Source organism: Phascolarctos cinereus, unplaced genomic scaffold, assembly GCF_003287225.1.
Source record: "Phascolarctos cinereus isolate Bilbo 61053 unplaced genomic scaffold, phaCin_HiC Scaffold_726;HRSCAF=1367, whole genome shotgun sequence".
Taxonomy (NCBI): domain Eukaryota; kingdom Metazoa; phylum Chordata; class Mammalia; order Diprotodontia; family Phascolarctidae; genus Phascolarctos; species Phascolarctos cinereus.
The window spans coordinates 407,269,063-407,295,304 of NW_027556098.1; the positions used below are offsets into that span (position 1 = coordinate 407,269,063).

Consider the following 26,242-nt stretch of genomic DNA (forward strand, 5'->3'; position numbering starts at 1 on the left):
TACATTTTATTTCCCCAAAGAGACAACCAGTTACCCCTGAGCAAGGACTGAGTCAAATCCTTGTATTGTTGCCTTCCCTACAGCATCAGGCGCAGGGTGGGGGGAAATATTTATTGAATAGATGAATGAATGAATCAATGCATGCATGCTGACAACTTGTGGGGAAGAATAGGAGTGAGAAACACAAAAAGAGGCGGAATATTGATGACTGAGGCCCCTTGGACTCTTGTCTCTCTTTCCCTCCCACCTCCCCCACCTTGAAAAAATGCCGAGTCCCAGCAGTTTGGTCGTGGTTCTGGAGCAGAGCTGGGAGGACAGTAGCCAAAGCTGTACTCAGCTTATGAGTGCCTGGTGTTGCTTGCTTCTCTTCTATTTCCCACCCCACCCCACCAAGCCTTTGGGAGCTCTGATCCATAGCTCTCCTCCCTCTGTCTTTGGGCCAGGGGCCAGACGTCTGGCTTAGGAGGATGCTTATGCTAGCGTTTTCATCATGACTGGGTTGAATTGTAGGCGAGATCTGGGGGGATTTGTTGCTGGCTGGATGATGCTGTTGGTCCCCTGCTTTCTGTGTTCTGGAGGGACTAGGTTCAGATCTGGCCAGTGTGGCTCCTCTGTAGACACATGTGACTACTCCTTGGTCTCCACAGCAGCTCTGAAGCATCCTCAGGGCTCAGCTCCTGTAGGAGGAAAGGAAGATGGGAGTCCACAGGGGAAGGAGCAAGCCATGTGGGATAGAGACATGAGCCCCTGATGAAGAATTAATTCCAAGATTCTGAGCCAGGCTGAGTTCTCTTGTTCACAATTAGGGGACTTTCATCTGTCAGATGAGGATAACAACGGTGTCTGCCTCACCTGCCTTCATAATGGTTGGTGTGAAGGTCATCAGAAATAATTCATGTGACAGCCCTTTGAGATTTCTCCTCCGCTGACTGATGGTTCCCTCTAAGCAAGAAGGCACCGGCCTGTTGGTGGGTGGGGCTCAGAGAGGACAGAAGAAAAGCTTGCCTGGCAAGTTCTATGGTGGCCTCAGGGGATAAGGAAAGAGCTAGGCTCTGCGGTGGGCATGGTGCAGTTCAGGGCAACATTCGGTGCATAATTAAGACCTTTGAGGATGCTTGAATTCTGGGAGGGATGGAGACTGAGGAGCAATACGACAGAGTGTAAATCACCAGACCCACATTGAAATCCCAGCTCTCTTACTGAATCACCTCTGGGATAAATCACTTAACCTCTTAGCCTCAGTATTCCTCTCTCTAACATGGGGATGTGACTAGACCCCTATTGGTCCTTTCTAACTCTAGAGCTGTGATCTGTGGTCAGTAGTCCCAGTGTAGGGGGAAACCTAATGTGGGAGCACTGTCCCTTTCCCCAAGACTTTATGGGATAGGTGGGGGGGGGGAGGCAGGGAGAGGACACTCACAAGGCAAGGCCAACCTGGGTGGTCACAGCCATGCTCTGGGGCTGGGATGCAGCTATATCCCTGAGCCAGGTACCCAACATCACAGACACAGCCCTCGGCACATAGGAGCCCACACTGCAGCTCACAGCCAGGGCAGGAGCGGTGGTGAGGGCATGCACAGAGCTCGTAGTGGCTGTGGGGGGGACACTGGGGAGCTGTGGAGAGAGGAGAGGAGCTGAATTGTGCCCCCATATGGAGTGTCTGAGTCTGAGAGAAGTCAGAGCAAAGGGTAAGTGCCCTTTCTCCTGGGGCTCTCTTGCCTTGAGGCAGTGACAGAAATATCTCTAAAAGTCTTCTTGGAAGGCTCCTCTTCCTAGAAAGCCTCACACACTTCGAGAAGTTTCTCTATTCTCTGTCCCTTCAGAATATCGGACTCTGGACCGGTTTGTTGCTTTCTAACTGCCAAGGGCATTTCCCAGGGGTAGTGAGCTATGGATTCTTTGGGTCTTTCCACAGCCCAAGCCCACACAGATGGTGCTCCCTTAATAGAAGGCCTCAGAGTCAGTCAGAAGAGACCCTTCCTAGCTATGTGACTGTGGGCAGATCATTTCAACTCTCAGCTGCAACATCCTCATTGGTAAAGAGGACTAGCTGATGTGTATGATGGTATTTTGTAAGCCGTATAGCCTGACATCAGCCCTGGTTATCATTTTGATAGAGAGGGAGGGCAACGTTGGCCATCTGACTGTTGGCCATCATCTCCTTGCTTTGGCTTGGGCCTGGCGTCGGGCCTACAGACCTGAAGCCCCAAAGGCATAATATGGGAGGACGGGGACCTGCCCACTCACCACAGGAGGGGTTCCTCCAGTCCCCGATGGTGACATTTGCTCACTGACAGGCAGTGGCATAAGTCTGGAAGGTTAGGCATAAAATGCGATTGCTGCCTGTGGAGAGGCATAGGTCATTGGCAAAGGCAGAGGCAAAGGGCTCCAGGTCAATCTCCATGTGACAGGAGGAAAAGGGCCCCTGGGGGTCCTGGAGGATCCAGCACTGGGCCTTGGCAGGCACAAGCTGTTCCAGTGCCACGCATGCTGGACAGCCATTGGCACAACTGTCTTTATAGCCATCATCCGGCTTCCATTCAGAGGCAGAGTAAGTCACTGGGTTCCCCGCCGGGGAGCCTCTCCGTAGCTGGAAGTCATCGCAAGGATCCCCGTTGAAGTTCCCACACAGTCCACAAGTGCGGCCCATGTAATTTGGGGGCAGGATAAGGAAGAGGTTGTGGGCCAAGTCAGAGGTGAGCACCAGCCCAAAGTCTGTCTGCAGAGTTAAGTGGAACCCATCCTGGTACAGGAGAATGCCACCACCCATACTGAGGCTCAGCGGAAAGGTGAACGTGGCCCCATTAACCTGGCAGGATGGAAAGTAGACAACTTGATAACACACTCTCTTTTCCCACTTGCCCTGTACCTTCTTAGGTAGGAAGGGAGGATTGGGGAATTTGGGGGCAAGGGGGTGGAAAGTCACAGGGAGCAGGATTCCAAATGCCACCGGGTCATCCGAGGGAAGGTCTGCTGATGGCCAGGGGGAGCTGGACCAGGAGTAAAGAAATGACCGAGTAAACAATCCACGGGCAGGGAGAGAGTTCACATAGATATTACACACATAGTGCACACATACATGCATACAGTCACATATACAGCATACAGCTGTCACAATAAGCAGGTATGCCTCTGTGTTTCCCAAGCCCCAGCAATAGGACTCTGGTGGACATTTACCTCTCCAGACTAAAGAGAAATGTTCTACGGAAGAGGTAGATTCAGACCACTCATCCCAGCTCAGGTCGGTTCTGTATTCAGGTTTCAGATCACTGACCCTGTTTTTGGCAGTGTTTCAAGATGGGAAGCAGTGTCTGGTAAGGAGCCTCTAGTCCCTGAGGCCATATGTAAGTGGCGGGTCCAATCAGTATTCTGCTTTCCCTCACCGTGTTGCTCTGAGCCATTTGAGAAAATGGCTCCTGCCAAGAAGAACTTACCTGGACCAGCCCTGGGTTTTCTTTGTGAAGATGGATCTGGGTCCCATTGACCAGGATAAATACCTCTGAGATCACAGATGTGGGGGCACTTCGGGTGTTCTCCTTCCTGACTTCCACTCTGAAGAAGGGCAGGGACTCCAAGGAACCACATAGCTCTGAGAAGAGGTATTTGCAGGTACCCAGGAAGTCATGAGTCTTCCCATCAAAGGTCATATACTGTGATTGTCCTAATATCTGGCAGGTACTGGGGACAAGCGGGTGGCATCCCAAGATGCCCTTCAGGATACCACACCTCTGCCCAGGTCCACAAGAGGAGTTGGAACAGTGCACCTCATGGGTGGAGGCATCACAATGACAGAAACGCTGGCAGTCTTCCCCTTCCCAGAAGGTCTCCCCAGCCAGGTAGTAGCTGCCCTCCCAGGCGCAGCCACACTGAGCTGGGGGCACACAGTCAGTGCCACTCAGCACGAAGCCCTGGTCACACTGGCAGCCCTCTTGGCAAGGTGTCTGGCAGCTGGCAGTCAGATTGGGCTCAGCACAAGAGTTAGGGCAGGAGGATCCACAGAGCTCGTAGTGGCTGTGGGTAGGACAGGCCATCTCTGAAAGACAGGTCAGGGGAGAGGTTTGAAGGAAATAAAGCAGGACTTTGGAAAAGCTGCTTTGCTGGCAGAGGAGGCAGAGAAAGCAACATCAGGGATGATGTCAGGAGAAGACCCTGGAGCTTTAGGAGGTTAAATGGACCTGGAATCGAGGGAAGATTGGGGGGTGTTCTATGGGCACCGCAGTGCGTACATTTCTGATATTCTGGATATAGTAAAAGAGAACTAAGTGACTCTGTGAGGATTTGTGTGAATCATCCTCACCTCTGTCCTGAGGACCATCCACCTTATTTATGGAGACCCTCTGAGTATAAAATACCTTCTTGAGCCCCGGGGAGGGCGCAGAAGAAGCAGCGAAGCAACTCTTAATTGGATGACAGAGTTAGCTCCTACCCCGAGGGAAACTGTTCCAGTGGAAGAGTCACGGCCTCCAACCTCAGGGTGTCCCTTGGGCTGATGAGAGAAATATGACCCCTCCCTTCTGGGGGCCTGGGGTGCAATGGAATTAGGCTTTCTAGAGTTCATTTTGATCTGGCTAAGGAACCAAGGATCTCATCTGGGAATGGCTACTCACCACATCCCACTTGATGTCTCCAGGGCTGAATGGAGAGTCCGAGGCGCTGGCACTGCTGGGCATAGCTTCCCAGCACCTCACATAGGATCTCCTGGGAGCCCTCCCTGGCACAGACATCATGGATGCAGTTCTCCGTGTGGACATGGGCCTCAGTCACCTCGTGGCAAGCAGAGAATGGCCCATCCTGGTCTTTAAGCAGGCCACAGGAAGCCTGGGACTGGTATTGGGCTTTTTTCTCTGGTGGGCACTTTGGAGCCAACCCCACTGCAGAGCAGTGATTGGGGAATCCTGACTCCTTCCAGCTATCGGCAAATGTATCGGCATCAGGGATCAATGTGCCATCGGGGCTCCGCAAGTCATCCTTGGGATTCCCATTGAAATTCCCACCCAGACCACACAGGAAACCTGCATAAGTCTCAGGTACTGAGACCCACAGGGAATGAGATTCATCAAAGGAAACAGAGAGGCCAAAATGGAACTGGAGCACAGCCCCAGAGGGGCTGGAAAAGGCATGCAATCTGCCACCAGCCAGCACCAGAGGCAGAGTCATCCGGGATCCATTCACCTGCAAGGAAGATGTCCGTGAGAACCTCAGACCCACTTCGGGCTATGCTTCCTCATCCTCCTCGCCAGGAATCTCCCTGCTAGGACTCCTCATTGCCTTTCTTTCTTCACCCTTCTAGATATGAAGCTGCCAGCAGTAGGGGCATGATGGGGTGGCGGGAAAAGGGACTCCCTCCATGATGGAGCATGGGGAGAGCTGATAGCCACACATCCTCCCATCAGGCCCTGCCTCTGCCTGTCTTTTCTGCCCCTCCGGGGAAATTTTCACTCTTCTTTACTCCCTTCTCTTACCCTCTTCCCAGTATCTATCTCCAAGACTGTGTGCTCCCAACCTCTGGCTCATGCTAGAGGTAACATCTCCTTCCCTTATGAACAATGATACTTATAAAGAAGGGGCCACTAGAGTACTGGGCTTGGAATCAGGAAGACTCATCTTCCTGAGTTCAAATCCAGCCTCACTTACTAGCTGTGTGACCCCGGGCAAGTCACTTAACTCTTTTTGCCTCCGTTTCCTCGTCTGTAAAATGAACTGGAGAAGGAAATGGCAAACCACTCCAGGATCTTTGCCAAGAAAACCCCAAATGAGGCCATGAAGAGTCAGACGTGACTGAAACTATTCCAAAACAGCAACGCACTTGGTTCCGAGCTTTCCTGTAGTGCCTTTGTGTGTTATTTCTAAAATTACATGTTCCCGTTTCCCTTTTAAGTAAGCTTTAGAAATGAAAGTCAGAATCAAGAGGGTATGGAGAAGTAGTAGAGGGAAAGTAGAAAAGGAAGGACGAATCAAGAGTCTGGTTATAATCAGCGGCCGAAGAACGTGCTTGGGGTTCAGGCGCTGAGGAAGAGGAGTGTCAGGGGCCAGGAAAGGCCAGATGTAGAAATGATAGCTCTGGGAACGAAGGGCACAGAATCCCCGTGAAACTTCCTTAGGAAAGTGAGGCCCGGCCCTAGGCTACATCCTGAAAAGGCCCAGATGGCCTCACCTTGCGAGAGTATCTAAGGGCTCAAGCCACAGCCATGTGGCGGTCCCTTAGCACCAGGAAAGTGAGGTCCGCTCTTCTCCTGCTGCCGTATCCCCCGCTAAACCCCAGTGTCTCTGCTCCAGGGGCACTTCTCTGGCTAACTTTGGCCATCTCCTGAATGATATTTTTTTTCCCTCAATTACATGAAAATAAACTTTTAATATTCATTAAAAAAAAATTTTGAGTTCCAAATTCTCTCCCTCCCCCCTCCTTGAGATGGTAACCAATTTGGTATAGTTTGCACATGTGCAATTGCGCAAAACATACTTTGGCCATCTCTTGAAGGCATTCCCCATTCTGGGGACCGACCTATAGGGGAGGAGAGGACTCAGGTCTCCCTCCTTCCCACCTAACTGTAGGCTCAGCTTCCCAGACCCTGCCACCTTCAACCCCAGTAATTCCTTCTCTTCTCCCTTTCCTCTCTCTTCTCTCTCTCTCTCTCTCTCTCTCTCTCTCTCTCTCTCTCTCTCTCTCTCTCTCTCTCTCTCTCTCTCTCTCTCTCTCTCTCTCTCTCTCTCTCTCTTTCTCTCTCTTTTTGCTAGGCAATGGGGTTAAGTGATTTGCCCAGGGTCACACAGCTAGTAAGTGTTAAGTGTCTGAGGCCACATTTGAACTCAGGTCCTCCTGACTCCATGGCTGGTGCTCTACCTACTGCGCCACCTAGCTGCCCCCTTCTCCCTTTCCTCTCTAGCCAACTGTGAACAGTCCTGCACAGTCAGAGAGGCAGCTCTGGTGGCCCAGAAAGGTGCTGGTCTTGGGGATCCAGGAAGACCTGGATTCTGATTTCCATCCATGTGACTCTAGGCAAGGAATTTTGCCTCTCAGAGCCTTAGTTTGCCCAGCTGTACAATGGGCCATCTGTCCTTGCAGCACTGTTTTGGAGAAAGTGCTCTCTGTAAACTCTAAACCATTAAATAAATAGTTGTTGATAATACTATACAGTAATAGTTGCATGTGTGGATTGATTATTCATGGCTGGTGAGTGCCACCCTCCCCCTCCCCAAGCTGTTCTTCTTCCTTGTGCCTAATTCTGAATCCGACACTGGAAGTCTGAAGCCCTAGAGTCAGGAGGATCTGAGTTCAAATCCAACCTCAGACAGTTACTAGCTGTGTGACCCTGGGCAACTCACTTAACCCTGATTGCCTCCAAGAAAGAAAGAAGGAAGGAAAGAAAGAGAGAGAGAGAAAGGAAAGAAAGAAAGAAAGAGAGAGAGAGAGAGAGAGAGAGAGAGAGAGAGAGAGAGAGAGAGAAAGGAAGGAAGGAAGGAAGGAAGGAAGGAAGGAAGGAAGGAAGGAAGGAAGGAAGGAAGGAAGGAAGGAAGAAAGGAAGGAAGGAAGGAAGGGAGAGAAAAAGAGAGAGAGAAAGAAAGAAAGAAAGAAAGAAAGAAAGAAAGAAAGAAAGGAAGGAAGGAAGGAAGGAAGGAAGGAAGGAAGGAAGAGAGAGCGAGAGAAAGAGAGAGAAAGAAAGAAAGAAAGAAAGAAAGAAAGAAAGAAAGAAAGAAAGAAAGAAAGAAAGGAAGGAAGAAAGGAGGAAAGAAAGAAAGAAGGAAGGAAGGAAGGCTGTGATCCTCTTGCTGAAGATTTGGGAAGGCTCTTACCTGGACTGTCTTGTGTTGTCCAGCCAGGAGGGAGAACCTTTGTCCACCTACATCCACATCCACCTGGGTGGCCCATGAGGCCACCGTGGAGTGCTGATGCTCAGTCTTTAGCCAGATGGCAAAAGGGGTGAGGTGAGTGTTACAAGTTTGGATCAGGGCAACACGGCAGGCTCCCCGGAAGCTGAAGATAGCCCCATCAAAGGTACGCAGGTGGGGGTCCCCATAGAGCCACATGGTTCCATATTTGATAGGGTAGCAGCCCCGTGCCCCTCCCTGTACACGGCACACTTCTCTGGGCCCACAGACATGGGGACGGCACTCCATGGCCAGGCCTGGACCCTGACACGTGCACTTCTGGCTGCATGTGTCTGTGAGAAGCACCTCAGCCCCCAACGGGTAGTATTGTCCATTCAGGACACATCCACAGTGATCCCGGGGGATACAGATTCCATCCTCTAGAGCATATCCTTTCTGGCAAAAACAGCCTGCGATGCATGGACGGGTACAAGTGATGCTAGTATTGAGGTTGGCACAGGTGACTTTGCACGGGGTACCACAGAAGTCATAATAGCTATTGGGTGGGCAAGCAACATCTAGTGTGGAGAGAAGAAAGGCAAAGAAAAACTGGGGTGCAGGCTAGAGCTTCCCATCCCCTCTGCCCTCCTGATTTCCCCAACCCAAGAAGGGAGCAGGAGTCCCCAGTTCTTCCTGTAAACAAACTATAGCACATGTGCTCAGAACAGAGATATAAGGGAAAAGGAGGAGATTGAGATTGGGGATATGATGAGGGCTGGACTTGGGAGCTGGAGGTGAGTATGTTAGCAGTAAGATCGGGGCTGGGTTTGGGAGCAGTATCATATAAAGGTAAGGCAGCTAGGTGGCACAGCAGATAGAGTGCCAACCCTCAAGTGCCAAATTTGTACTCAGACACTAGCTGTGTGACCCTGGACAAGTCACTTCACCCTGTTTGCCTCAGCTTCCTCATCTGTAAAATGAGCTGGAGAAGGAAACAGCAAACCACTCCAGTATCTTTGCCAAGAAAACCCCAGATGGGGCCATGAAGAGTCGGATAAGACTAACTGACTAAAGGAGCAGCCGGGTGGTGCAGTGGATAGAGCACTGGCCCTGAAGTCAGGAGGACCTGAGTTCAAATTCGGCCTGAGACCAAACACTTGACACTTACTAGCTGTGTGACCCTGAGCAAGTCACTTAACCCCATTGCCTAGCCAAAAAGAAAAAAGAAAGAAAAGGAAAAGAGCTTGAGTTAGTGACGGTACAAGGCACAGAGCTAGAGTTAAAACGAGGGGGCTAGAGGGATTTCGTTTGTTTGGTTGGTTTTTTTGGTGGGGGGGCGGGGAGGGAGTGGTCCTTACTGCATCCTAGGCCTGTTCTCCAGTCAGGCAGCCTCACCCTACGCAGGGCACAGAGCTCAGCATAGGCTTCCAGAGCAGCGCACAGCATTCGATTGCCTGACCCGTATTGACATAGGTCATAGACACAGGACTGCACAAAAGGGTCAGGCTTCTCATGCCAGTGGCACTCCGCAAAGGGTCCTGAGCGGTTGGAGAGGACAGCGCAGAGCTGTTTCACCTTGGGCTCCTCATGACAGAGCTCTGCTCCAATGAAGTCTTTCCGGCAGCTGCAGATCAGGACGGGGTCTAGCCTCAGTTCCAGCCAAAGCAACATTCCTCTGGTCCCCTTCCCCAGTGCTCCTGAGACTTTGGCTCACCCCTGAGGCACCTTCCTTTCCCTTCTCTGCATATTGAAATACTACCTTTGCCTCCAGAAAGCTTTCTTCACTGTTCCAGCCACATTCCTCTCTCCCTTGTCCAGTCTGTAATACGTAAGAGTCCAGACCACACCGTCTGGTCCTAGAACACCCACTGTATGTGCATCGGCCCATGTGTGGGATCTGTAACCAGACTAAAAACTCAAGGGGCAGGGCTTATGTCTCTCTCTCACACATATTTCCTTCACCCTTTGTCCAGCATATAGTGAAGTCTTAATTTCTTTTGAATTTTGAGATGCTTTTGGTTGAACCAATGACAGTGAAGAAGGCATTCATCGATTCAGCAAATATTTACTGAATGCCTGATGTTATGATACTCTTGGGGAAAGAAAGACAAATAAGAGGCTTAGATTCTTATAATCCAGCCACTGCTCAGATTCTTACAAGCTAGCCAATAGCTTACTAGTGTTCAGACTCCTTAAGAGCCCGCCCAATATGATGGGTGTTCTAATGAACTTTGTCTTTGGTTGGAAGAAAAAAAAAGAAAAGAAAGAAAGACAACTAACAGCAGATGGAGGACAGTGGTCTCACCCAGGTGGGCTGGGATGGACCTGCCAGCCATTTCCAAATTCAGCATCACTGGAAGCTAGCTTCCCATCAGGGAGGATCTTGTCATCATTCTTGTCACCATTGAAGTTGCCGCACATGCCACACAGACGACCCCTGTATCCTGGCCCCACTCTCACAAACAGGGTATTCCGTCCATTATACTGAACCTCTAGCTCCTCTCCTACTCGGAGCAGTGACAGGCCCTGCTCCTGTTGTACCCTCGCCTGGGGCCCCAGCTGTACTGGCAGGGTGACTGGGTGCCCATTCACCTGGTAAGAGAGGGATAGATCTAATCTAAGGATCAAGGTCTTTGGGTTAGCATATCTTCAACGCTTCCAAATAGGACTCCTCATCTGATGCTGAGAATGAGGAGGTGCTTTCTACACTGGGGCATCCCTAGGGAAGGAGGCATCCCAGCCCTCCTTCTGTATCTGGCGAAATCCAATCTGTGGCAACTTTTAAGTATTTCATTCTCTATGTTTTCGCCTAGACAGGGGAGTCCCCATCACCCTCTTCTCTAAGCCAGGCCATCTCAGTTTCTTTCACTTGCCTCAAGCTTTCCACTGGCTCCTAACACATTCTTGTTAGCTAATAATAATAATGGCTAACATTGATAATAAATTATCTCTGGCATATTTTCATTTTTGGCAGACTGCTTCTTATGCCCCCGACCAGCACATATCTGGGTCACCTTCTTCAGCCACCAATCTGTGAATTTGTCAGATTCAAGATTATTTTAAAGGTGTCTGTCTTCCCCAAGGTAATAAGAAAAGTACATATGTTCCCCTGAAATCCTACAAAACAGCCTAAAGCCAGAGAGAAATGACTTCTGGACCAATTGTGACTCTGAGTTTCCAGGTCTATTTAGAATCACAGGGATTCCAGAATTGGAAGGAGCCTAAGACCATCTTATAGCTGAGCAAGAGTGCCTTCTATGAAAGCCTGAGCAAGTAGGCATCAAGCCTGTGCTTGAATTCCCCAAGTAGGTGCCCAGTCTCTCCCAACACAACCGATTTGAATTGTTAGGAAATTTTTCCTTATATCTGACCAAAATCTGCCTCTCTACAATTTTTACCTGTTGTGTCTACTTCTGCCCTCTGAGGCCAAAAAAAAAAAGTCTAATCCAGGGAGTCTTAAAATTCAGATGAAGGACAGGGTCAGTATTAGAAATAGAATCTAATTTAAGGACAGACTCAACCTAGTGTGAGGATGAGAGCTGGTAGCAGAATTGGAACTGAGATTGGCTATATTACTGGGGTTCAGGTTAGTTCTCCCTGATAAAAGGGGCCCTTTTCCCATCCATTTTCTTCTCTTTCAATCCCTGCTTACCTTGACTGGCTGGCCACGTTCTAAGACCACATGGGCCTTGAAATCCTGGTTACTGAGCCACACCTCCACATGGGTCACAAAGGAGACTTTACGACTGCGGAAGTTTCTGTTGGTAGCCTCCACTCGGAAGGAAAGGCCTCCAGGAGGAGAGGCTTCCTTGCACGTGTGGGTCAATTTATAGACACAGGTGCCTTGGAAGTGAGCGACCACTCCATCAAATGTGAAGTAGTGAGGATCCCCGGTGGCTGTGCAGATGCCCATGGGGTTCTGACAGCCCAGCCGGCCAGCCCGCAGGGCACATATCTCCCCTTCAGGACACTGGGCTGGAGCGCATCGGAACTGACCAGGAGCATCACAGCTGCAGCGGCTGGTGCAGTGAGAAAGCCAGAGCAGCTCTCCGACCTAGCAGAGAGGTGTAGGTGAAGGGAGAGGGCTAGGTTGGGGTAGGGAATGCCATCACTAGTACCTGGTCCCTCCTGGCTGAGGGAGGCTGGGGATGGACTTCTTTCTAGACATGTGGGGTAGACTGAGATGAGGCTGAACCAAGACAGATTTAAAAAGAAGCTTTATCAGTCCAGAGAGAAAAAAACCTAGTGGTGATAGGCTCAATATCCCTAGAGTCAGGGAGGGGCCAAATGACCTAAAGACGTAGGCATGTTCATTAGCTATCTTGACACCCTCCGATACTAGAAGAAAACATTAGGACAGCTCAGCAAAGTCCTACATTACACCATGGGGAGAAAACCTGTGGAAGGCATTCCATTGAAAGGTCACATACGCTAAGACTCAGAAAGGGTTTTTTGTGTTTCTGTTTTTAAGATAAATTACTGGTTATTCTTGGAAGCAGGATTGGAATGTTGTGAGACAGCCTAAACCTGTGAGGACAACTGTGACTTCCCTTAGCCTGCTCCTCAGGCCCCCATCAGAGAGATTCCTTTGGTAGGTGAACCTTGGTGCTGACCCCAGCTATTGGGAGTGGTGAGGAAAAGGGACAGAAGCAAGGGTCAGACTTCTCGTATGGAGGGAGAGAAGAAGGGGTGAAGCTGAGAATGAATTTGGAAGGCACCTCAGATGTAACCTAGTCCTACTGACTCGTTTGACAGATGATGATGAGGTCCCATGAAATTAAGTGACTTTTCCAAGGTCACACATGTAAGAAGCCAAAACAGAACTAGAGGCCATTAGGTGGCGCAGTGGGTAGAACTTTGGACCTTGAGTCAGGAAACCCTGAGTTCCTATCCCACCTCAGACACAACTGTGATCCTGGACAAGTCACTTTAACCTCTGCCTGCCTCAGTTTTCTTACCTGTAAAATGGGGATAATAATAGCACCTATGTCTCAGGATTGTTGTGAGGATCAAAAGAGATAATATCTGTAAAGCACTTTGCAAACCTTCAAGTGCTATACAAATTCTAATAATAAGAAGAAGAACAATGATCACTATTATTGTTGCTGTTAACCAAGGTTTCAGGCCACGTCCTTTGAGTCCACATGCAGCCCTTCCCCAGTGTATCACACCACCCTTTATGCCGTCCCTTCTGCCAGTCTGGCTATCACGCTTTCCTCGGGATTCCATACTGACCTTGTGATAGCGGCCCTCATGCTCACAGCCACACTGATCTGGTCGAACACACCTGTCCCCACTCCATAGGTAGCCATCATAGCAGGTACAGCCCTCAGAGCAAACTGAGCTAGCAGACAGAGGCAGTGGAACCGAAGCACAGAACTGAACCTTGTGGGGGACTTGGCAGAGGTGATATGTGCTGTGAGCTGGACATGCAGGGGCTGGGAAGGGGAGAAACCACCCGGAGGTGAGGGACCCCAGCTGGTCCATGGCACAGTCAACCTCGCCCACTCCAGTCCATCCTGCACACATTGCCAGACTAACCTCCCTAAAACACCACTTTGGCCACAGAAACCTACAGTGGCGTCCTGTAGCCTCTCAGATCAAATCTAGACCTCTCAATCTGTGATTCAAGGCTATTCATAATACAACTGCATCCTACCTGGCTGACTTTCCCCCCGTCCCTTGTTCAAGGAATGAGATTAAATAAGTATCTCCTCTCTCCCAACCAGAAGGGTCTTCTCACTATCCCCAAAACCATGTGCTTCTCTTCTAAATCCTTTCTGTCTTTCAAAGCCTAACTGCATAAAGATTACAGCTAGATGATGCTATGGATAGAGTGCCAGGCCTGAAGTCAGGAAGACCTGAGTTCTAATGTGACCTCAGACGCTTATTAGCTGCGTGACCCTAGGCAAGTCACTTAAACCTGTTTGCCTCAGTTTCCTCATCTGTAAAATGAGCTGGAGAATAAAAGGACAACCCACTCTGGTATCTTTGCCAAGAAAACCCCAGATGGAGTCATAAAGAGTTGGACACAACTGAAATATAATACCAACAAAGACTTCCTGGGGCTAGCACTACCATAGTGACTCAGCCTTCCCTTCCAAATTTCCTTAGCATTTATGCCCTCCTGATCCCAATCTGGACTGTGTGATGGCTAATCTGTTGCTATGGAGGAGCTCAGAGAAGAGTTGCCCAAAGATAAAGACAGACAGGCTTTACAATAATCACACATGAGAGACCACGGACCCTTTTGTTAGATCATACAAGGAAATCTTGTCTCTACAGCAAGATGATAAAGGTTCTGATAACCAGAACCATGGGTACTGCCCATTTTGTTTCCTTTCCTTTTCCTCGTAATGCTTAGCATAGAACAGATATTTACACTCAGTGTGGGCAGAAGTGAAAACTTGCAGAATGAATGAATGAGTGCTGTTCTATCTCAGTATCCCAATTTTGCCATGAGCTGTAGAACCCTGGACAAGCCTCTCAGAAGCAGTTCCATTCTCTATGATTTCTGAAAGTCTGAGAGGCAAAAATATCAGGTCTGGCTCTTTTAAAATGTTTTCAGGGAGAAAAAAACAAAAAAGATTCAACACCTTTAAACACTCACTCTGGCAATCCCATTGGAAACTGCTTGGGGTCAATTCAATTCAACCAGCCCTGATGTAACACGTGTGATGTACAAGGTATTGTAAGATCAGGACTGACTCACCACAGAAGGAGGAGTTCCTCCAGGGGCCAATGGTAATGTTTGCTCTCTGACAAGCAGCAGCGTATGCCTGGATGGAGAGACAGAGAACAGTGCTATCATCCATGGACAGGCACAGGTCGTTGGCACAGCCAGCCACATAAGGTTCTGGGTCAATCTCAGCATGGCAGGCAGAGAATGGTCCCCGGGGATCTTGGAGGATCCAGCACCGAGCCTTTCCCTGAATAAGCTGCTCTTGTTTCGTGCAGACGGGGCAGCCCCCATGAGCACAGTGATCTTCACATTCCTCAGTTTTCCACCTAGAAGCCAAGTTGCCAACAAGTCCCCCCCTTAGGGAGCCCTTCTGGGGCCGGAGCTCATCCTTAGCATTCCGACTAAAGTTTCCACACAGTCCACAGGTGTTGCCTTCGTAGCGGGGGGGCAGGGAGAGGAAGAGGCTGTAGGCCAGGTCAGAACTGAGCATCAGCCCAAAATCTGTCCACAGGGTCAAGTAGAACCCATTTGGATACAAGATGATGCCCCCGGAATTGAGGCTGCAGGGGAGAGGCAGAATTTCTCCATTCACCTGTGGAAACAGAAGACAAGACAGAGAAATGGGTGGGGAGGGTACAATTGCCCCAGGGATGGTGGAAAGTAGAGATTGGTGAGTCTAGGTGTAGAGTATCCATTGAGGATTTTTTAAGATGGACCTACCTCAATCAGACCTGGGTTTTTTCTATGAAGATGGATCTTGGTTTCATTGATCAGGACAAGCACCTCCGAGAACACAGATATGGGGGTATTTGATCTGTACTCCTTCTTAACCTCCACTCTGAAGAAGGGTAGGGACTCCAAGGAACCACATAGCTCTGAGAAGAGGTATTTGCAGGTACCCAGGAAGTCATGAGTCTTCCCATCAAAGGTCATATACTGTGATTGTCCTAATATCTGGCAGGTACTGGGGACAAGCGGGTGGCATCCCAAGATGCCCTTCAGGGTACCACACCTCTGCCCAGGTCCACAAGAGGAGTTGGAACAGTGCACCTCATGGGTGGAGGCATCACAATGACAGAAACGCTGGCAGTCTTCCCCTTCCCAGAAGGTCTCCCCAGCCAGGTAGTAGCTGCCCTCCCAGGCGCAGCCACACTGAGCTGGGGGCACGCAGTCAGTGCCACTCAGCACGAAGCCCTGGTCACACTGGCAGCCCTCTTGGCAAGGTGTCTGGCAGCTGGCAGTCAGATTGGGCTCAGCACAAGAGTTAGGGCAAGAGGATCCACAGAGCTCGTAGTGGCTGTGGGTAGGACAGGCCATCTCTGAAAGACAGATTGGTGAACATTAGAACATGAGAAATGCTCCTGGGATCAGACCCGGCCAAGATCCTGAGAGAAACCTGACGGGAAAGTTGGGGGATACTACATTTGCCAGATAAGATGCACTATGCTCATAATTAAAAGGACTCCAGTCTTAGACTGAGAAGATCTAGGTTCAAAAACCAGCTCTGCTTCTTGCTGGAGAAGTAAGTCAGTCAACAAACTCTTATTAAGCACCTACTATGGGCCAGGCATTGTGTTAGGCTCTGGGAATACAAAAAAAAGGCAAAAGATAGGCCCTATCCTCAAGGAGCTTATGGTCTAATGGGGAGACGATAGGAAAATAACTATGCAGAAACAGGATATAGAGAGAGTAATTGGGGGTCGTGTCAGAGCAAAGGTATCAGCATCAAGGGAGACTGGGAAAGTCACTAATGATATCCTGGGTCCTAGATTGTTCACCTGTAAAATGAAGGATTCAGCCTACATTCTTCCAATTTTATCAGACAATGAATCTTAGGAATTTCGGACTCTCCCAAAGCTTATTCTGAAAACCTCATCATGGGTAGATACATTCAGGAATTTCTCTAAACCCCAACCTCCTCTTGAACTTGTTTTTAATTCTAGCCTTCCCCTACATTTACTCCCCTACCTGTAAAGTGAGTCTTCTGTTGGCTTATTATCAATGTATTTCTTCTAGCCTCCAGGAACGGCCCTTCATTCTAGCCTGTGGGCTTTGGTGGAAGCATCTGCTTTACCCTCAGCTTCCTCAGGAAGCTACAGTTGCATAAAGCAAGGGTCACCCATGTCCATCCATTCATTCATCCAGCAGAAGCATCTACCCAGCTTTATGTGTTCTAGTCGTAGCCCATGGGCTCGGCTGGTGCTGGTGACAGATTAACTGAAAGGGGAGATACTGGACAAGTATCACAGGCTCCCAGCCAGTCACCACCAAGGTTCCGATGGAGTGGGGTTGATGCTCAATCCCCACACCAGTGGGCTAGGAGACAGAGGGGCGGAAGATTCCAAAGCCATATCTTTGGGGTACGTGTTACCACAGTGTTTGCTCCCTGACATGGCTGAGGGCAGAATGAGTACTCGCTCCTTAAAAAAAATGCCCGCATCAGCTGAGGTAGGGTCTGCCAATGCGTGTTGAATGAACCAAATTGAGGAAATCCTGGAGGACCATGGGACTTAGATCTGGAAGAGATCTCAGAGGCCATCTACTTCAACTTCTTCATTTTACAGGGCGAGAACTGAGACCCCAGAGATACCCAGTGTCACACGGGTAGCGGTGGTGAGCATGATGCTGGTTATCTGACCACTAGACCATCACTGAGTGTATTACACATGAGGCAGACAGAAGACTGTAGTAGACAGAGAGCCCTGGCCTGAGAGATGGAGGCATCAGTCTTCTTTCCACTACATACTAGGAGTCAATAAGCATTTATTAAGTTCCTACTGTATGCCGGGCACTGTGCTAAGCATGGCCTTGGGCAAAGGTCCTTAATTTCTGTGCCTCAGTTTCTGTCTCATCGATGGGGATAGAATTTGTCTTTCCTACTGGAATTAAATACAGCTCAGGACAGTTCTCTGCAGATTTCTGATAGTATAACTCTCCACTTCGGCTTGTGATAAATCTGGGTGAAGAGGGCTTCTCTTGGGCTATTTTCTTTAATCCCTTCCTGGGATATTTAATTAAGTCATCAGACATTGCCTGTGAAAGTACTTGCAAAAATGTGACATCACAAGTATATGATGTGATATCATCTAAGGAAGAAGTAGTCGGTTTTTAGATTTCTTATGCTTTGATTAACAATCATTTGGAGGGTAGGGGTGGGATGGAAAGAAACAGTGAAAGCCAGAGGGAAAAGATGGGAGGCCTCTGGGAAGCAGGGGAGGACAGTATAAGAGGACTCCAGGACTCTGTCACTCACCACAGCCCACCTGCTGTCTCCAGACTTGGATAGGGAGTCCGTGTCTTTGACATTGCTGAGCATAGCTTCGGAGCACCTCACACAGTGGAATCCGGGCCACCTCTGAGGCACAGAGATCATGCACACAGTTCTCCACATGAATCTGGGCCTCAGCTACCTCATCACAGGCACGGAAGGGCCCATCCCGGTCCCCAAGCAAGCCACAAAAATCCTGGGACCGATACTGGGCCTCTCTTTCCGGTGTGCACTGGGGTGTTGGGCCCACGGCAGAGCAGTGGACAGGGGACCTGGGGTCCTTCCAGCTCTCTATGAAGGCATGGGCATCAGAGAGGATTGTGCCGTCAGGACCTCGAAAGTCGTCCTCAGGGTTTCCATTGAAATCCCCACCCAGACCACACAGGGAACCCGCATAGGTCTCAGGCACCATGACAGAGACATAGTGTTGCCAGTCGTAGGAGACCAAGAGACCGGAGTCTGTCCTCAGCACAGCCCCTGAGCCACTGAAGTAGATGTGGGTATGGCCCCCGGCCAGGTGCAGGGGCAAATTCCTCTGAAATCCATTTACCTGGGGCACAGGAAGAATGGGGGACCTGTAGGGTCTCCCCCTCCCCTGAATCAGCTGCTATCTAACCCCTGACCTGTAGTGCATCTGCTTGGGTTTCTTTCAATCAGCTGAAAAACTCTCCAGGAACGGAGATGGTATCTCTTCCATGTAGTGTGGGAGGGCTACGTCTTAGACCAAGATGTCTTTGCTCCCCTGAATCCCTCTAACACCTGCACACAGTGGTAGTGGGAAGGCGTGCCTGATCCAAGCTTCTAGATAGGACAACACTCTGAATATCTAGCAGATGTGGGAGCTAATGGGCAGCCCCCTTGTAAATTCAACCCCCATGTAAAATCATTCTGGGAGGAAGGGCCAGTAATGGGCAGGTTCACTAGGGGCCAATAGGGATACTATCTGTGAGGGAGCCTCTTTGGGTATGAAGGAGAGGAAAGTCAATAATTCCTAAAACTCTGCATACTGCCCAATGACCTGGCCAGCTCACTCCTGCTTGGTCCACACTCACCTGTATCTTTCCTGGGGCTTTGGCAGCCATCACGATTTGCTCCCCATTCACATCCACCTCAACCTGCCTCGTCCAAGCCACGGCGATGGAGCTAAGGTGTTCATTGTGCACACGCACAGAAAACTTAGGGGGCCGCCCCTGGGCCCGGCAACTCCGGGTCAGTGTGTAGTGGCATGCACCCTGGGCTGTGAAGGCCACCCCATCGAAGGTTCGGTAATGGGGGTCACCTGACACCCAGATGCTGCCGTTGCCCCCAGGGATGCAGCCCCAGACTCCATCCTGCACCTTACACGTTTCTCCAGCCTTGCAAGCATAAGGCTGACAGTGTACCAGCTGCCCAGGACCCTCACATGTGCATTTCTGCCTGCAGTTATCACTGAGCACTTGGGCCCCCAGTGGGAAGTAGTGGCCATGGAGAGAGCAGCCACAGTGGGTCTGGGGGACGCAGGCCCCACCGCTGAGGAGGTGTCCAGCATCACAGGCGCATCCCTCCCGACACGGTCCCTTGCAGAACAGTGGAGCCAAGGAATCCATGCAGCTGGCCCCGCAGGGACTAGTACAGGCCTCATAGTGGCTATTTTCTGGGCAGGAGGTGTCTGGAGGTCGGAGGGGAAAGACATGAATCACTTGGGGGGCAAAGCAGAGGAACTGAGAAGGGGGAAAACAGACTTGGGGGAGAGAAGGAAGAGGGATGCAAAGAGATGGGGAGGCAGAGACCTAGAGAGATAATAATAATTCATTATAAATAATAACAATCATAGTTGATATTTATGTGGGGTTTGAGGCTGAAGGTCTTTGAGGCATCCAGGCCCTTGCTAGTTTATCTTAAACCCTGGCACCCCAAAACTAAACACAGCACTCCAAATGGGGTCTGATCAGGACAGAGGACAAAGTGACCTAGAACCCAGATCGCAGTGAATATAGCCCCAAATCACATTCTATTTCCTAGCTACTGCCTCACCCCTGTTGACTCATAAGGAATTTGCAGTCCACTAACCACACCCCTCCATCCTCTAGGTCTTTTTCAGATAAATTGTTGTCCAGCCCAGTACACTGAGGCTCATGACTTAGCCTCAGTCACACAGCGCTGGGTGTCAGACCTGGCCAAATATAGGGGAGACAGATGGGCCTTGCAGACCACTGACCCCTACCCCAGTGGTTCCCCTCTTTTAGATGACAGTTCCTAACCCTTGTTTTCCTCACCACAGAAGGTTCGGCGCCTCCACGTGCCCACGGTGAGGTTGGCAGCCTGGCAGCTTTGAGCATAAGCAGCCAGGGCCTGGCAGAGGACAAGGGGCTCTCCTTTAGCAATACACAGCTCCTCAGCACAGCTTTCCACAAAAGGCCTTGGGGAGAGAATTTGTGCACAGGCAGTAAAAGGCCCTGGGGATGCCTCCAGCAGGCCACAAGTCTCATGGCCTGTGTACAAGGCCACCTGATCTGGGGGACAGCTCGGGGGTCCACGTCCACATGTCTCGACTGTTTGCCATCTGGTAACCAAAAGGGTGGGCTCCCCCTGTGGGGTCCCTAAAGGGGTCAAAGCCTCTGCCCCACACAGTCCCTGCACAGTGCTGCCCAGGGTAGCCGGCACAGTGAGCGCTAGGTGCCCGTCTTGCACCCACAGCTCCAGGCCAAAGTTGGTAGTGAGGTAAGTGGCAAAGCCACTGACGTGGGCAGTGAGGTTCCCCTGGAGCAGCTGTACGGGCATGGGGAAACGGCGGCCATTCACCTAGGAGACAGGGAGAAAGGGGCAATGGGCTTCTCAGCTCTAGCAGAAGATTGGGCTCAGAGACACAGACAGGCCAGAAAGGCAAAGGGAGCTTAAAGACATCAGCAAACAGAAACGAGCTAAGAGCTCTCTTCCTTAGAGAGAGCCGGGTTCTGCATCTGAGTCCCATCTTGCCGCTCTATTCCCCATCCCCCACACCTCACACTCATCCCTCCATATATGCCCCACCCATTTCCTGCCCCCCACCCTGCCCCCCCCCGAGACCCCTACCATCAGGACCACAGAATTTAAATTTGAAGAGACTAAGGAAGCCCCCCTGTCCCATACCCCACAAGCGACTGTACAGCTGTTATTCAAAGACCTCCAAGAAAGGGGAGCTCACTCCTTCTGGAGGCAGCCCAGTCCACTTATAAGGAAGGAAGCCTTTTCTGACCTCAAGCCTAATCTTTACCTGCCTCAGTTTCTTCATCTGTAAGATGGGAATAATAATAACACCTACCTCCCAGAATTGTTGAGTCTCAAATCTTTGTAAAGTGTTTTGCAAACCTTAAAGCATGATTATTGTTGTTACTCTCGCTCTTATTATTTTATAAATTTGCCTCTGTGACTTCCATCCACACATGGCTCCTGGTTCTGACCAAATCTGATCAGTCTAATCAATCCTTCCATGTGCTAACTTTCAAATACATCAAAGGCAGCTGTTACGAGTCCCCTGCATCTTCTCTTCTCCGGGCTAAACACCCTATTTCCTTCAATATAGGGCTCAATCCCTCCGCCCTTCACCCACCCAGCTGCCTGCCTCTGAATGTTTGTGAGCTTAACAGAGTCCACCTTAAACTGTGGCACCCCTGACACGGTACTCCAAATGGGGTCTGGTCAGGGCAGGGGACCTAGGGACCATGACCTGGCTGTTCCTAGAACCCAGACCACAATCAATGTAGCACCAAAGCACATTCAGTTTCCTGGTGGCTACATCACCCTGTTGATTCATAACGAGCTCACAGTCCAAAACCATGCTCCCGCCGCCCCAATTTTTTTAGACAAATTGTTGTCCAACCCAGTACTTGTGAAATTGACTTTCTGAACCCAAGTATAAACTTTTACATTTACTAAATTTCATCTTGTTAGATTTAGCTCAATGTTCTAGCTTGTTAAGGTGTTTGGGGAAACCTAACTCTGTCATCTCATATTTTCCACCCTCCAAGCCAAAGCTTCCTTTTTTTTTCCTTTTTTTTTTTTAAGGCAATTGGGGTTAAGCGACTTACCCAGGGTCACACAGCTAGTAAGTGTCAAGTGTTTGGTCTGATGCTGGATTTGAACTCAGGTCCTCCTGACTTCAGGTCCAGCGCTCTATCTACTGCACCCCCAAGCCAAAGCTTCCAAGGGTAGCTTTGTGGATGCCCTTGTGTGTGTGTCTCCCTACGACACCCAGGGCCCCCTGAGGACAGGGGTTGTGTCCCATCAGCCTTCCCCACAAGACTCAAGACAGGCCTGTGTACGTGTTGGTTGCTTAATCTATCTCTCAGGGTTGTCTCAAGTGCTATATTTTATAAAACTTTAAGAAGTGCTCCAGGGTTTGCAAAGCTTACTTTAAATTGCTATGTAAGTGTGGGTTATCATTATTTTAATATCATAATTAATTAGGAGCATCTCAGAATCATGGGGGACTATTCAGTGACCATTCAGTCTAGCCCATGCCTACATGAGAATCCCCATTCTGGCAAAGTTGATGAGTGACCACCCAGTGAACTCCCACCAGTACGTCAAGACTCCCACTGAAGGGAAACCCAGCCACCTCCTGATTAACTTTTTCTGGTGCCTTTTTCCATGGTCCCCAAATTCAGACTCACCAACACATGACCCACTGTGCCAGCTGGCACCATGATCTCCTGGCCATGGGCCAGGAGCCGCAGCTGGAACCTTGATGTCTGGCTCATCCCTCTGCTCTCCACCTTGACTTGGAAGCCAGTCACATTGCCAGGGGCCTGGGCCAGTATGTATGTGCAGGGCTGGAGGCGCAGCAGGTGCCCAGAGAATGTACGCAGGTGCCCATCGGGCCCCAGCTGGCACAAGGGCCCTTGGTGGGCCTGGCAGTAGAAGAAGGGGTAGGAGGCACGGCACTGCTGTTCCTCCTGGCATGGTCCGGGCCAGCATTGAACTTTCTGGTCAGTTAGGCATTTGCACCGGTATCCACAAGTACTGCTATTCCAGAAGGTGGCACCAATGGGCAAGAATTGGGCTGAAGAAAGGCAGTGGGATGGGGCACTTGGACCTTTGGGTCCCTTAGGGCAACAGGGCTGGGGGACTGGACAACGGTGGTCTTGGGGCAAGCATTGAGGACGGACCATCTGGGTTCCTGAGAGGAATGGGGCTAGGGGAGCATGGGCTGGGAGGGCTAGGTCACTCACCCTTGTAGACGCAGCCACTCGGGACTGTGAACTTGTCTGTTCGGAAAGCCCACAGCCCCGGAATCCCCACATTGCTGGTGGACGTTATGTGGATGATGGCAGATGTCCTAGAGCCAGGGAGGTTGAAATAGTCCCCGGCTGTGCCACTGTTCAAACCAGCCTGGGGGAAGTGATCCAGGTGAGGGAATGAACCCGGGGCTAAGTGCTTCCCCAGCTGAAGGTCACACTGCTCTGGGAACCTTCGGGTGAAGGGCACACGCCTTCGAAAGAACACAGAAGACCTCTCCCCCTCCCCCTCCCTTGCTCGATCCCTTGGCCTCCACCTGTGCTGGGGTCCCTCCCAGGCCGTTGGTGGGGTTCCCTCCATTGATCACTCCTGTTGTCCACTGTATGTCCCCATAACGTAGAAGGACATAAGAAGCACCAGCGCCCAAAGCCAACACTGCCTGGAAGGTGTTCACCTGCGGGAATGGGGAATGGCGTATTTATAGGTGGCAGTCCATAGAGCATCTGCTGGGAGAATAAAAATGATTCTGTGGATGAGATCTAGGGAGGGAGGGTCTATAGTGGGAGCAATGAGAGGGGTCTTGTCTACCTTCCCCCCAAGATTGCTTAGCTTTATACCCCATTCTAGTCTCAACCATTCACGTTCGCCTGTTTCTGTTTCTCTGTTACTTTCTCTTGTCTTTTTCTCCCATTCCATCTTTCTGCCAAGCAAATGTCTCTCCCAATTCATCTGCCTTTTTTCCTGTCTCTCTATGTCTCTCTTCTCTCATCTCTGTCTCTCCATCCTTCCTCATCTACTTCGGCCCATGGACCTTTTGAAACTTCAGGAGTGTAAGGTCTACCAAGTGAATGCTCCCCTATCCTCCACCTTTCCCTTTCCTCACCTGGTGAGTGTAGGACCCGTAGAAGGGGACGTGGTCCCAGGTAGCCACAAACAGAGAGTGAAGAATGGTTGCTGGGGAGCCAGGAAAGGCAGTGGCCAGCTCTCTGGAAGCACGGCTCAGCAGCCTGGGCTGTTGGCTCTCTCGATACCACACCTGCCCTTTATCGACTGTGGTTACATCAGCCCAGAATGGGGCCACAAATGCCTGGCCGTCCTCAAGAGGGAAGGCACGAGGGGTGAATTTGTTTACAGGCTCCTCAAAAGAGATCAGGCCATTGGTGTTCACCTGTGTGGGGTGATGGAGAAGTCCAGGGAATAGAAATCAAGGAGGGAAGTGGAAGGAGGTGAGAGGTAGTGGGGTCAAGGGGAAAGGAGATGAAAACCATGTGAGAAGGGGCAGGAGGCAGGAGAGGGAAGAAGAAGAATGCAGAGAAGAGTGAACTTGGAGGAAAGGGAGCAAATGGAGCCACAGGGAGCAGCTGGGGAGAGAAGGTAGTGGTGGAATACTGGGGCTGGGGAGCCCAGGCAGGGCGGGGATGGCCATGGGGGATGGGAGGATCATAGACAAAGGTGCTCTCCCAGACTCACATAGACGCCTCTGTAGGTGATTCCAAAGAAGCTGAAGGGTTCAGAGAGTAGGATCTTTGGGGAGTAACCATCATCTGCCCTGGGGACACTCTGGTCTCCATGCTCGGGGCCGAAGGGATACAGGAGGGTGGCTGGGGGTTCAGGGGCTTCTCAGAGCACAGAAACAGCCCCTCCCCTCAGGGTTTCAGGACAGAGACCCCATGCCCCAGGAAACCTTAACCACACTCGTCGCTCTACTTCATGCCAGGTCTCCCAACCCTAAGCCTCTGTGGACTCTTTGCACAGAGGACCTTGGCCCTTGCTGTGAGCAAGTGGCCTAATTTGTCTTATGTCTCTGTGTGTGTCTTGCCTTTCTATCAGACTCCAGACGGTGTACTGCACTGCCCCTATCAGAACCTCATCCCATCCCCCAATAAGTGGAAGGCTCCCAGGAGGTCTCAAATCTACCCCTAGCTGGCTAAGGACTTTCCAAGAGTGTAAAAGTCATGTTCCCCCCGCCTCCCCGCCTTTGCCCCCCAACACATCCAGGACAGGGTTGGAGAGCAGACTCCCTGCTCTGCATCCCATCTCTCCTCAGATCTCATCATGAATGGTCCCACTCTTCCCTGCCCTGAGGCCCCAACTCACCAGCTGCATCCTGACCCTGGGCCAGGGGCCCCTGCAATGCTGAGGACAGCAGGAAGATCAGAGAGTGAGAGGTGGGTGAGCTCTTTCCCTATCCTCCTCCTATAGTGCTGAAACTCCCCCTCCCAATGCACATTCCACACTCACCCATAATCAGCAGCCAGAGCACCTCCATGGCCCCCCTGCTCCCAGCTCCAAAGGGAGCCGATTATATACATCAGCACATAGGGTGGGGTCACCCTGGCACCTGGGGTGGAGTTGGGGTCCTGCCAGGTAACTCATTGGCTTGGATCAGCAGTTCTGACAATTGTTTCCACCTTGAAGCCTCATTTTCTATTGTTCCTGAGGGCCATCGGCTCTAAAGGGCCCCTGGGAGGATGGCCAGATCCTAGTTCCCATCGCTTGTGGCCAAGCCAGCGCCAAGCAGGGGAGAGGGAAGGTGAAGAATGAGGAGGAAGAGACATTTAGGTATGTACAGAGTCGTGTACTAAGTTACCAGAGAGGTAATTGGACAGGTAAAAGTGAGACCTGAAAATTTCAGCTGGTTGAGAACAGGAATTAAAAATTCCTTTTTGTCTTTGTATTTACTCCTAGCTCTTAAAATATAGTAGACCCATTAAAAGTGTTTGTTGAGTTGAATCGAGAAAAGTATGGATTTTTTTAAACTCTTTATGGTGAGGAAGCTTCCAAGATGGGCTTAAAATTCCTGCCATGACCTGACCAGACTATTGTGTGTGTGTGAATGTTGGGGACTGAGGTGGCTAGAAGAGGCAGAGTGGAGACTCTTCTATTCCTCATTTATTTAAGACTTTCTAGGAATTTCTACAGACAGAAATTAAAACACTAGCTAGAAGAGGGGGCCTGATGGTGTCAAGGTAAATGAAGTAAGTGAATCCATCATTATCATGGATTATGATGACCATGCCCATCCTACCTCTCCCAATTCTCCTTCCTCTTCCCATTCTAAGGAGCCAGGTTTCTGGTGGCTTTCCTCACTGCCAGTTCTCCTGTGAGATTTCAAATTACCAGTTAACTCCTAGCAGGGCTCAGCATCCTGGGTACTGACTTGGGGGAGGCTAAGGTGTGATATCATTGGGGAAGACAGCAACCTCTAATCTTGGACTGAGAGATGAGGGGGGATGGCTGATTCGTTGGTCCCAGTCTTTCCCACCTCCTGCCTCTATGGGTGCCCTGCC

General features: G+C 50.5%; 3 protein-coding genes across 3 annotated transcripts; all 3 read right to left on the reverse strand.

The window, feature by feature from the left end:
* Nucleotides 1-293: 293 nt before the first annotated feature.
* Nucleotides 294-5,161, reverse strand: LOC144454432 (zonadhesin-like). Its single transcript, XM_078146343.1, has 3 exons — nt 4,608-5,161; nt 2,248-4,033; nt 294-677 (listed from the first exon to the last, which is right to left on the reverse strand). Exons 1-2 carry the CDS (start codon nt 5,155-5,157, stop codon nt 3,267-3,269), a joined length of 1,317 nt encoding a protein of 438 aa, XP_078002469.1. The 5' UTR covers nt 5,158-5,161; the 3' UTR covers nt 294-677; nt 2,248-3,266.
* A 1,014-nt stretch (nt 5,162-6,175) lies between these two features.
* LOC144454402 (alpha-tectorin-like) lies at nt 6,176-9,477 on the reverse strand. Its single transcript, XM_078146235.1, has 3 exons — nt 9,165-9,477; nt 7,792-8,384; nt 6,176-6,307 (listed from the first exon to the last, which is right to left on the reverse strand). Exons 1-3 carry the CDS (start codon nt 9,475-9,477, stop codon nt 6,176-6,178), a joined length of 1,038 nt encoding a protein of 345 aa, XP_078002361.1.
* Nucleotides 9,478-10,107: 630 nt separating this feature from the next.
* Nucleotides 10,108-25,221, reverse strand: LOC110198236 (alpha-tectorin-like). Its single transcript, XM_078146236.1, has 15 exons — nt 25,194-25,221; nt 25,050-25,088; nt 24,423-24,553; nt 23,836-24,120; nt 23,269-23,406; nt 22,946-23,105; nt 22,388-22,776; nt 20,012-20,537; nt 18,809-19,404; nt 17,742-18,306; nt 15,209-15,807; nt 14,519-15,080; nt 13,042-13,244; nt 11,459-11,860; nt 10,108-10,398 (listed from the first exon to the last, which is right to left on the reverse strand). Exons 1-15 carry the CDS (start codon nt 25,219-25,221, stop codon nt 10,108-10,110), a joined length of 4,914 nt encoding a protein of 1,637 aa, XP_078002362.1.
* Between the last annotated feature and the right edge of the window lie 1,021 nt (nt 25,222-26,242).